Genomic DNA, 12914 nt, shown 5'->3' with positions numbered 1-12914 from the left:
CAATCAAGACAACAGAAAAGCCTCGCTACAACGGATAAGTAAAACAAAAGCTTCTGCACTACACTACAGCGAAGTGAACAGAGTTTGGTCACTAGATTTGAGCTTCAGTTGCCTGCCCAGGCACAGAGGTGTTTGTTCAGGATGCCTGCAGTCCCGGCCTGCCTACGAAGGTGCCTGTTGGACAAATTATGGTTTCACTTGCTCAGGAGTGGCTGTATGAAGCAAGGCCAGTGTCTCCCTTTGCCTTAGTGGTGACCGAGAGCTGATGCACAGAAGAGACAGTAAGTATCAGGAAAATAACTCTGTCTTCTCTCCTAGCCTCCCAAGCAAAAGGCAATGTATTTGCATTTAATGATACCATATTTAAGATGATGAATTTAATAATCTCTGTAGTTAGACTGAAGCTCAGTTCTGGGAGCTCTGAAAATCATGAACAGAAATAGCTGTAGCTTAGCCTCAGCTCCCTTGCAAAGAGCAGCCCACCTGTGCACAGAAGGTGCAATTCACACACCAACAAAAGCAATGCAATATTATATGGTTGCTGATTTTTCATAAGAGAAATAACATCTGTGTGATACAACTCCTTCAAAATACAAGTGGACACTAACAGAAAAAAACTCTGCCTTTTAACAGGTCTGGAACATTAAATATCAGCTCTAATCTGAGAATAGTTGTAATTTTTCAGTCAAAAGTTCCTTTTCTTGCTATATATACATACAAATATTCCATACATGAGTAAATTTCCTTGGATCTCAGTTCACTCATTGCTTTAGGAATCATCTTACGTTTGCAAAAAGATACATGAAAATAGCCCAGAGTCTGATATGAACATCTTTGACTGTAGTATTCAACAACCCATGCTCCTCAAGGTAATCCTCTTACTGTGATTAGCAGAACAGAAGGGTTGTGAGGAGGGACTTAAATGGGCTTTGGCCTCAACTTGGGTTCATAGCCTAGACCAGCTTCTACGCTTCTTGTGTGAGTGGCCCAGGCTGAATTTCAAAATCCCCACTAATTAAATACATTTAAGGGATTGCTAGGAAGGAGAGAAGAAAAATATAAAGCATGCCAGAGAGACAAAGTAGTTTATCCTGTGTATGCTTGGGAGGAAAGGGATGGAATTTTAGGTGGTGGTGTGGGTGATGCACTTACTGGAAAACTGTGTCAAGATGTCTGTGCACACTGAAGAACACACCTGTGAAGCAAACAACTGATGCCTTTGGTGTCCAGGGCAAAATCACAGCTTCTGTGAGAAGGCGACACTTGTCTATCAGCATCTGGATTTTAGTCCTAACACACAGCGTGTCATGTGAGAAGAGTTACTGCGGATACCTTAAAAGTTTCTGTTCACACAGTATATTGGAGCCCAGCTCCAACCCCATTGCTTCCCAGATTCCTCTTGGTATTTACCTGTTACTCACTTGTCTCTAGTAAGAGAAGACTATAAAGTATTCATTATTCAGAGGGCTTCATCTTCAGAAAGCTGCATTGCACAAGTTATTTCTTCTGAGATTCATTTAGACCCATCTAATTAAAACCAACTAAATCCACTGACCACACACACCATTCTTGGTAGCCACCGGTGATTCACATGTACGTAAAAATCAGCTCTCTCTATGGTGAGACATGGCAGTTGTTTAATAATGAACAGCTACCAGTTCCCCTACTAGTCCCTCTATTTCCTCCTTCAAATATATTTTCAATTTCCCACCAAAAAGCCTGTTCAGTTCTGAATGCAGTTTCATGATACAGATGATAAGTTCATTCTGAAACCCAGTTCAAAACTACTAGATCCTCTTGTAAAGCCCAAGTTTCATCACTTCTTCTAAAAGCCAGCCAAGTCATATTCAAAAACAGAATACTTAATTTGTTCCACCAAAGATGCTAAAAATGGTGGAGTGAGAACTTAGCCAGCAACTTCATCTTGGGAAAGCCCATACAGTCGTACTTCAATAGTACAGGGTGTTTCAAAAACATAGACCACATTTGAAATCATCATATCTTTGAAATCGGGTCCATCTTCTTGAAACACTCTATACTATATCGGGGGGGGGGGGGGGGGGAAATCAAGAGAGGAATAAAGTACAAATGCAGTTTTATTATTAGGAAATGGAGCATCCTGCAGATGAGCAAAGCAGTCTGTGTTGAGCCAGCGTCTCCTGAAACTACCATCTGGTGGACACCCCTTGCTGAGTCCCTCTGAGCAGCTTCCTTATGCAGCCCCAGACTTGCAGAGGAGCAGCTCCCCCAGAGCTCTGGGAGCACCTTTAACTGGCCAGGAAAATTCCCTGTGTTTTGCTAGGATGTTAGATTACATCTCTGCAAAACAACCTTCAAGAACATACACAGAAAAGCCACATTAAGCGTTAAGGATTTGGCTTTGATATTTCAGGAATCCCAACAAAAGATGTTTGAAAGGGATTTTCGAGTAGGATTTTAAGTTGGAAAACTTTATCTTCAAGAAATGTTTTAAAGGATTGCCAGCAAACTCTGCAAAGACAGGAATTAATCTAGGTAAGCTTGCACAATTAACCAAGAACAGATCAATAGCTTAACATTAATATTGACGTTGTCGGTGCCTGCAGGGGTTATAAGGAACTATTCTGTCCTGCAAAATGTCACTGTTTGTGTTCATAGACAGCAAAAAAGGACAGCAGGAAACTGTGAGATTTCAAAATAAACTGGACTTTGTGAAACAGAGAGCACTATCTCTGGAATAATGGCATCTAAGTATGACTGGAAGATGATTGCCACGCATCTTCTCTCCCTGAGTACCCACAAATTGGTGCAGGAATTCGAACTGACACATTTACCTGAACAGTGGTAGTTTGTCAGAGTAACATGACCACAACATAGCATAGCACCAGTAGGATAAAAGGAATCAAACACACGTCACAGCAAGCTTATAAAAACAAGGCACTTTTGTTTTTTTTCCAAGCAAGATAACTTACCTGGTTGTTATGTTCCGTGTAGGAGGCTCCTAGAGACCAATTACTCTTTAAAAATGTTTTTAAATTGATTTTGAGCTAATTTGTTGACATTTTACGCTTCAAAGCTCTGCACTCTTCTGGGAGCATCTGTTTTCATACCGGCTGTTGAAGTCTTCCCCTGCTCTTGACCTCAGTGTTTGAGTATTTCAGACCTATCCAACTGCTGGCTAACATCCCTCTCTTTTACAAAAACAGGCAACTGCTGGCAGACTCAGTCGGGTCATCTCAAAGCCCCACGATATACTTATTTTTCACAGACACAAAGAATAAACAAAACTCAACAGGTATAAATTGCCATCATTTGCCAGCCTGGGGCATTTGGGGCTAGCCAGGCACCAGGCATGCTTTCCCTGCACTCACCGGGACATCCCACCCCTGCCGGGAGTCCTGCCCTGGCCACCAGCCAGGAGCACAGCGCCAAAGGCAACAGGCTTCAGGGTGCTGGAAACACAAACTGTCTGCCACCTCGGTTTCAACCTTCTCTAGGAAGCTGTGGTTGTGGATATACTGAAACAAAAGGTGCATGTTAACTTGATGAACACGACTGCGTGAGGCTGTGGTTTGAGCCCAGTGGTACAACATTTGAGGTAATCTGGCAGACACTACCTACCCGGATACAGCAAAAACAAATATCAGCTTTGGCCTTTGCAAATAATAGATATTTTTTTTTTTTTCTATTTTTGCAGAAGTACCCCTAAAATCAGTGGTGAACAGGCTTCCCCAGACACCACCAGCCTGCCACAGCCACGAGTGCTGCTGGTCTCCACCCGGCTGCACAAGTAGCACCCACCACGTGCCACCGTGTCGACAGGCAGGATTGTCTTCTGTCCTGATTCTTTTCTGAGGGAGGGTTTTCAGCTGTGAACATTATTTCTCAGACTTCCATTAGTAGCGACATTTACACTAACTATGTATTGGAAAGATAAAATTTTTTCTTTTTATGATAATGCAGATAATGCAAGACATGGCTGATTTTTCTTTAAGATATAACTTAATTCTGAAAGCTCCAGCAAGTGCACAGAGAGCATCTGATAGCTCAGAGCTGCGATGTTCAATCTCCCTTTTATGGTGCACATATTCAGGCATGGCAGAGACTGTCAATTTTGTGCCCCAGCACAGAAGATGAGGCACTTAACATGTATTTTGGACATGGTAACAAAAAGGACTCATTCTGAGTGTGTGATAAGACCAAGAAAAAAGTGCTAATAAGATACCAGAGCAGCATTTCTTATGGCATATCACACACCATTCTCTTTATGGCCATTTTTGCTGGTTTCCTATCGCCCCTTCTACCCTGAAGAAATGCTTTATGGTTCAAGAGAAACCATGAATACAGGTTTTAAGCATAAAGCCTTACAGAGGCCTTGGAAATTTTATAGAGCTCACAAATGTGCTGACAAAAAATATATATACTCAGTCTCTATTTTTCTCTCCACCTTCTTCTAAAAGAAGTCTTGCCACAAAATTTGTTAATGGGAATTTATTAACAAACTCTCCAACCATGTAGAAAGATGACTATCAACACAGTGCTGACATCATTTGCTATATTGCCCTTCTCTCTTCATATTTAGAGACTTTATTGCTCACCCCACATCTTCACAAAGAAAAATTTACAATTTTAATAGCATGCCTTTTAAAACTAGTTTAAACTTGCTAATTCCTGCTAGGCTGCACCACCCCATCACCCCCATCCCACAGAAAAAAAAAAAAAAAGTTTAAAATATTTTCTCAGGTTGTTTCTGCATAAGAAGCTTTAAAATTTCTCCTTCAGAGAAGTGGGAGCTGAAGTTTCCTCTCTCATACCTCAGGCTGTCACAAACCACCACTCAGTCTCTGGAGAATTCACACACCCCAAAGACATGCCAGCAACCAACACCGATGTTCATCCCAAGCACGGGAGGATGCACATGAACACACTCAAGGATCCTTCCTGGTATCTTGACTCAAGAAAGAAAATATCATTCCCAAACTCTAGGTTTTCCCACGTAATTGATATTATGATGCTTTAGTATGAAAGAAAAATAAAGAACAGATTTCAAGCAAACTAAATGTGCTGAATTTATACATAAATCCTCAGAAATTTATCTGTTACATGAATGTTTTATTCTGGCTTCAACTTGAGGGTTGGCTGATTCACCTTTCCTTTTGTCCCATAGAACAATTCCCACTTCTTATCGTCCCAGGTGCTTTGTCCAATGACCACAGCTATAAAAGTATCTTCTCCAGGAGGAAACACCTGAGACACAAGACGGCAGAGGAGAGAAGGGTGGTGGTGGCTAAGGGACTCCCTCCTCAATGAGCTCCCTCCCTTTGAGAGCAGACTTAGTAATCACTATCAACAGAGGTTCAAGTCATCAGGTGCCATCCATCTCCTGATGGCAGATCAGCACATAGAACTTGAGACAACTCTGCTGAGGATGGAGAGAGCAGCTGCTCTGCGGTGTAGTCCAAGCGCACTCACTGCACCAGACCTAGGAAGGTAAGAAGGGTACATGCTTCGGGATTTCACAGCTGCTGCTTCAAAGAAGAGAAGGAAAAAGAATTACAGTTTCCCTAAGAAAGCCCTTTTTGGATGAAGTTTGGATGACAACCCTGAAATAGGGTTGTCATTGATGACAGCATGTCCCAGAAAAGATCAAGGTAGAGGAGTTTAAAAACTTTCAAATCTAGATCTATAATAAGATCAAAACCCTCCAACACTGTGACCCAAAAACAAGCCCAGCTTTTCAACACAGGATAAAAAAAGGCAAAATAGAAATAGTAGCTTCAAAAGGAAGCCATGAACAATGCTGATAACTAGAAGAGACCAAAGATTTAGATCAATAGAAAGAAGTTTTCAGTTGCCTCCAAGAATTGAAAAATGCTGGGAGAAAGCTCCCCAAAATATACTTCAAAATGCAAGTGGATAAAACCCACAACAATAACAACATGGTAATTTGTGAACGTGATATGGCTGCACTGAGGTCCCCCAGGAAAAAAAAATGAAAATAAGTATGGAAATGAAGCAAAGAGGATAGAGGAGAAAAACTGTGAACATGTTGGTCTCAGGAAGAAATTTGAGGAAGGAGGGAAGCAACTGCAGCTTTTACTGCCTGCACAGCTGGCATTTTGATGTGGTTTGTCAGCAACACTACCTTCTTTGTTCATGCATAGGTTTAATCTGCAGTCACCCATTCCTGCTGCTGCAAAACTTTCTACAGGTCCTGCAGAAAACCCTTCTGCATGAGCTGTTTTATTGTGACCCTTCTCATAAGAAATATTCATAATCCACTGGCACCTGAAAAACCTTGCAAAATCACATAGTCTACTGGTGCCCTACACAGTTTTTCCAAATGTATGCCACAGATTCCCAATCTGCAGTATTTGCCCATATATTTGATTTCAAAATGGTCTCCCATGTCCATGGGCTGACTGAATTCTGCACATTTTCCTAAATTTTGCCTTCCTAGAGCTTGGGTTTAATTATGTCCATGGTATTAGAGCTCTCTCAAGACTTCATGAGCATAATTTTGAACTTCAGTCGTCAAATTTGGGTGGCATTGTTGAGAGAGAATTTTCTGTCCATCTGGTCCTCAGCTACTGGAAGTACCATGAAGGACTCAGGTGGCCCAGCTCACGAGAACAGCTCTTCAGTCTTATACCAGCCAAAACCTGTTCTCCATTTTCACCTTCCTATCATATTAATGATAGCTCTTTGAGCTTCCAGTTCCACCAGGAAGCGTGATGTAAAACCTCCACTTCCTACCTCCATTTCCAGAAACTGCCAGCACAAGGAGGCTTCTAAATACCCCATTTTCTGCTGATTTCACTCCTGATGCTGGATGTTTGCAGTAACTTCTCGGTTGCAGGTTTCCTAGAAGAAGCCAGCTTCACACAGCATTCAAGTCCTACCTGATCAGTGCTGAGTAACAGGAGCAACTGCCACAGCAGAGCACACCAGATACTCCTACAAGAGTGCATTGAACGCCCATATGGATGACAACCAAAATCAGTGAACTGGGATGGGTGAATGCATCCTGAAGAGTTTGATGGGGAAAAGCCCTGCAGCATCCCCAAGAGTAAAGTAAAGCTGAGGAGAGGCAGCAAGAGCACTGATGGGCAACAGTCCAGCTGCCAAAACCCACACCAGCACTGAAAACCAAGGACATGAAAAAGGGCAGGTTTGGCTCTGCTCTGGAAGACGAGCATTTCTGCACACCCAGGGGCCATGTGCGTGGTGAGCTGGTAGCACATTGCTCAGGAGGAAAAGAAAATCCATAGAAACGAGCAGTAACTACCCAGAAAACAGCACCTCACCAAGGGCAGAGAGTGAAAAAGCAGCATTATCTTACTCTAGGAATCAGCTGGCTGACTCTAGAAGCCCCAAGTGTTTCAAAGACCTTCAAAATACCCCCAGTTTTTGTTTAAATTGCTTCCTATCCTCTGCTTTCATCTGTCAGTGTTCAGAGCAACAATGAAATTACCACAGCACTGAAACAAGGGGAAGGCAAAGACATCCCCGAGATAACACCGACCTTTTAAGAAGGACAAAAAGTCAGTCATGGGTATGACACATTTGATCATTAAGAGCCTTTTCATACTGTACCTGTTTCCTCTTCGTGTACACACTCATCTATAATAGTTTAGGGGAAAACCAAACCAAAACAAAACACTTTTCTTTGGTTAAGAGAGCAGCTGAGATGAACTTTGTTGAACAGTCTTTTATCATTACATGGGGCTCCCTCACCTTGAGTTTTACAGTCAAGTGTTTAGACTTGCTCTTCATTGCACAAGCCCTGCAGGAAGGAGCAGTGGTTTTCCTGTAGATAAATCCTGTGCAACAAGCCTAAGGAAAGACCGCAGTCACAGAGCCAAATTCTGAGATATGAGACAACTGCTGGATAAAACCCACTAGGAAAATGTCCAAGTGCTGCAGACAGGTGCTGTCACCTGCAAGGCACATGCTTGGCCACTTAGCACAAAGGAATGTAGCAACTCTCCTCTTCTCCATGGGTATCTACGTATCTGATAGAGTCCAGAAGCCAAACCCTCTGTTTAATTCCCTTAATCTCATTTAATTGACAAGGATTATTTTTAAAAATGATAGATGCAATTCTATTTACGGGAGGCAGAACCTGCTTTATCAGCCCCGTCCCTCTATAACTGTAGTGCTGATTCATGGAGGCCATCACCAAGGGAAGAAACCTGTGTGTGCATCCACAGGAGCAGGCATCGGCTTTTGCACAGTGCTTGGCTGTTCATGGTGCTGCCCCACACGTCTGTGCAGACAGGTGTGCGCCCAAACCTCTCCTGGTCCAGGGAAACAGGGGACACGACAAGCAAAGAAGCACCGTGACTTCTGCAGGTCACTCAGTAACAAGTAACAGAACTAGGAATTGTAAACATTACATTTTTACACAACAAAAATTAGCAGTTATGCTCTCTTTGCTGCCAGCTGATGTTGCAGGAGCCCCAGTCCAAAACATTGTGCCACAGAGCAGCTGTCATGTTCTGTGGCCATTGGTAAGGAGGAATAACACTTTATAACTTGGTTTCACAGGACTCTTGTGAACAAGGTAAGCATCATTAACCCTGTTGTACAATCAGCAGCATTTTTTGCCCAAGGTTACAAGTGCCCCTTGAGGAAGAAGCAAATTACACTGTTCAACTTGCCTAGCAAAGCTCCTACAACCTGCTACACCGGAGCGCAACTTCAATGAAATCTTGCAATAACTTCATGTTCCCATCCAAGCCCAACAGTCACGTCAGTCATCATGGGACAATCTCAGCCCATGGGGCCTTTGTGTGAGCCTGTGGTTAGAAAGGGGCCATGTGCCCCACTGTGCAGAGCCTGGGGACAGACCCTGTGTCCCCAGGTCACAGCATGTACCACAGGTGCTCAAAGATGCTCAAAACAAGCACCTCCTGTCTCCTTCCCTCCCTGGCTGAAAGTTCCCCCAAATCTTTTTTTTTGTCATTGCTCAGTGAGACCAGAGATGGGGCAGTGAACATGTTCCAAATGCAAAAGACAGCCTCCAGGGTTTTGGGTACAAAAGAGTTTGCTCCTTCTGTCATGGGCCTGGGCGGAAGAGGGGTGTGGGAGGACAGGCTCAGCTTGCAGGAACAACTCTGCACCATTTCTCAGAAAGGGAAGACCACGAGTAAAAGCAGCAATTCACTCCTCAGCCTCCTGGCACTAGAAAAAAATATATATATAGTATGCAGGCATCAGTTTATGGAACTTGGATTTATTAGGAAAAATCTCAAAATCTGGAAGCTGGTCACCAAAGAACCAGCCTGGGCACTGAAATACTGCATTTCTCACCCCAGATGCAATATGAAAGCCAAGCAGGGTAGACACACAAGTGCAGCATGTGTCCAGGGTGCAAGGCTAATAAACAATAACCAGTGACTCCTCTGTCACAGTAAGGAAGACTGAGAACTGGGGCCTTTGGATCACAAGCAATACATAAGGTTAAATCAAAAGACAATAGCACTGGGAGAAAGTATCCAAGAGGAGTTTTTATGAATTTTCTGGGTTGTTTACTACAGTGTTAGGATATAAAAACTGCTGCAAGCTTGGACTTCATGGGACAGACCTGAGCTCTACATGGTCTCAATGCTGCTGTTTCTGAGGACATGGCATCAGATGGGAAGCATCCTCTGTGTGTGAGAATATATGCATAAAACTACAGCTTGTTGTATAACTCAGCTTTGCACATACATAAACATACACACATTTTTTTTAAAGAAGACACTGTTCCCATTGCCACCTCTGTATGTATCTGTATATATTTTCTGCTAAGGCAGTATGCATGCACTAAAAATAAGTGAAACTCACTAGATACATGTACAAATCATATAAACCCACACACCCAGGGTGTGTGGGAGACACCAAATATGTGTTTAAGTACTGAAAACCACTTCCAAAGGTTATTTCTTCAGAACATTGTGGTGGTTTGCAGTAGCAATTCAGTGAGATGCTAATACTGCTTAGCATCTGGTTCCATTTCAGGTGTAATGTTTACACAGACTAAAAGAAAAAAAAAATAGTATCAAGTTTGTTTGTACCTTTTTTTTTAATCCAGGCTCAAAGAACCGGTCAATCACAACCGTGAATCATATGAAAGCAAAACAAATACTACAATAATTTTCCATTTCCTGAAAGAGTAAAAACACACATACATCTTGGTATGAAACACAGTGTGAATATTTCAGCTGTCTCAGTGAGACACCTAATTCAGTTCCCTCAGTTATGTGGTACCCAGGCTGTACACATTGTTCCTCATAGCTTTTGCTTGAAAATATCACTCTTTAGCAACAGCCTGGCTCCCTGGCCCCTCCTTTCCCAAGCTTCAGTTTATATTTGCAGAAAACGCCTAGGTGCCAGCTTTGACCAGTAGTCACTAGAGAACACCTTTCAGAACTCTCGGTGACTGCTGGGGCAATCACTGCAGCTCACTTGCCTGACTCAGAGAAGAGAGCCCAGAAAATCTTTGTGTTAGACCGATCAGGGCTGGGAGTGACCCCAGAGTCCCCTCAGCAGAACAAAACACCACCCTGGCTTCCAGAAAAACACCTGCTAAACAACAGCAAACGCTGCTGCTCAAGTCGCTCAGAAGCCAGGGTGCCTCAAGTGTCTTTCAGACTGTAAAAGCAACACCAGTATAGGTTTTTGCTTTCCTGAAGAGGGCTCTCAGTCTCAGTTTATATAAACAGCTTGCCAGTTTTACAACATCAGGAAAGAAAAAAAAAAAAAAAATTAAGAAAAAAAAGGCAAATCAAACCAAGACAGACCATACCTGTTGTAACTCCATCTACTGTAAGACATGGTCCTGTTGCTGCCAACACCATCCATCTCTGGCTCGGCTACAGCACTTCCAGCATCACTCGCCTCCCGCAGGCTCCGGCTGCCGGGCTGGGAAATCAAACACCCACCCGAGGACAGGCCCACTGTGGGGATGTGGCCAGACACCTCCGGCCTGGCACAGCAGGGCCAGAATCTGCCGCCGAGCAGCGGCTTTGCATCGAGCTCTGGATGCACAGGAGCGAACCACTGCCCGCACCGGGGAGGGAGGGGTGGGGGGAGGGAAAAGGAGGCTCCCTGGGTCCCTGCCGAGGGACCCGGCAGCAGGATGCTCTCAGCCACCCAGCAGACACAAAGGCGCTCAGGTAATAAACTGGAGCAAGGGTGCTAAGCTGCTTAAGAGATATCCAGCCAAGCCATGCTCAGGAGCAGCAGCTTGTGCGCCTCCTGCTCCAGCACACGCGCTGTATTTGTTTATTTATTTATTTATTCTGGTTGCCACAGATACGGGTCCATCGCTCTGACATCAGCTATCTCCCACCCCGCTGTGGGTCCCTGGGTCTTGCCGACGTTATCTCGCAGACAGGCAGGCGATGATCACATCCCCTGCGTGCAGGGGCAGCACTGGGAGCCACCCGGGGTCAGGCAGCTCTGCAGGGTCACCTCCCACGGGGTACATGGCCCCGCTGCTTGTCCTGCCACACCCGACAGGTCAATGTGCAGACTTCTCCAGGGGTCACTCAGGGTACAGCAAAATTGCTTTGCAAACCTCATTTCAGTCACTGGTTTTGCACAGCACACAGCCCCAGTTTGCCCCAGAGCCGGGGCATAAGCATGACATTCATCCAGCCTGGATATGACTCTTGCTGAGTCAATCTTGGGCACAGGACCAAGACCCAAGCCACACTTCATGGGTTGGTGAGGACCAGTGAGGCTCAGGGCTGCGGCTGCACTGTGGGGCTGTGGGTCTCTTGCAGAGATGTTTCGCACCTCCAGTGGCTGCAGGCAGCACGGGGTCTGCTCTGCTCCCAGGTACCTTGCCCGCAGCTGTGCAGTGGTGGGAATCAGACCTTGCTCACTCACTATTCAGGTCTGATAACTTCAATAGGAAGAGACTGTGCAAAAATAGTTGGGAAACAAACAAACAAACAAACAAACAAAACCCCCACACACACCAAAACACAACCAAACAAACCTTTCTTTAAATCAACTTGTGGTTTTCTCTTTGGGAAAAACAAAGTTCAGCATCTCTGCTTTTTCAAGCTGCTTTATTGAACAGATCTGGCTCCAAATCATGCAGGGGCTTCTTGCATCTCCTCTTAAAGTATTTGTGTGCCATCAGTTTCCCAGTGCCATATCTTTGTGAAGTTCGGTTGCCAAGATGCACAGTTGGGCAATGACAAACTCGGATACAGCTGGATCGTGACCCTCTGGACAGACCACCCATCATAGCTCCTACCAGGTAATTTGTTTTGTGCAGCCTTACTGACAATGCTTGGTGGATGAGGAGGACATCTGCTGGGTCAGGTGGAGGTAGGCAGAGGTTTGCCTCTCCAGAAGCCAGTTCAGAGCTGCTCAGACCTCGCTACGCACAGTTGTGCTCAGGACTCCTTGTCCCACTCACAGCCCCTGGGCACCAGGTTCTGACCTGCGCTTCACTCCTCATGTAAGGAGCTACAAGCTTCCCAACAGCCTGTAACACCATCGGCACAGTGCACTGCTGAGAAGACCTGGCCATACCCTGACCAAGAGCCATGCCTCCAGAAGTGGTGCCAGGTCAGCACAGTCAGCCCCAGTGTGACCCAGGATGTCTATGCACACACACAGGGGCAGGGGGACCACTCTCAAACCATTCCCAGACAGCTTTGGCTTTTTGGCACACATCAGCATCTCCTGGCCCTTTCCCTTGCTGCAAGGCCAGCCAGGTGTCCAGCCCTGTTTTTAAGTGGTATGACATATCACAGAATCATAGAATGGACTGGGTTGGAAAAGACCTCAGAGATCATCAAGTCCAACCCTTGGTCCAACTCCAGTCCATTTACTAGATCATGGCACTAAGTGCCATGTCCAATCTCAGTTTAAAAACCTCCAGGGACGGTGAGTCCACCACCTCCCTGGGCAGCCATTCCAATGCCTGA

The 12914-nt window shown here is 44.7% G+C and overlaps 1 protein-coding gene across 6 annotated transcripts in view; it reads right to left on the bottom strand.

Moving 5' to 3' along the window:
- Window positions 1-11142, bottom strand: part of TUB (TUB bipartite transcription factor) — a 151414-nt gene extending 140272 nt beyond the window's left edge. For 2 of the 6 annotated variants that reach the window (XM_013369868.3, XM_021300316.2), the window contains exon 1: window positions 10772-11129. In XM_013369868.3, coding sequence (XP_013225322.1) covers window positions 10772-10827 — 56 coding nt within the window. In that variant the 5' untranslated portion in view covers window positions 10828-11129. Of the gene's footprint in view, window positions 1-10771 lie in introns of all 6 variants that reach the window. The other 4 variants (XM_065065285.1, XM_021300311.2, XM_065065287.1 and 1 more) reach the window with 4 other exon arrangements.
- Between the last annotated feature and the right edge of the window lie 1772 nt (window positions 11143-12914).

The sequence above is a fragment of the Columba livia genome, chromosome 5 (genome assembly GCF_036013475.1).
Source record: "Columba livia isolate bColLiv1 breed racing homer chromosome 5, bColLiv1.pat.W.v2, whole genome shotgun sequence".
Classification (NCBI taxonomy): domain Eukaryota; kingdom Metazoa; phylum Chordata; class Aves; order Columbiformes; family Columbidae; genus Columba; species Columba livia.
This window is presented reverse-complemented; position numbering and strand designations above follow the sequence as displayed.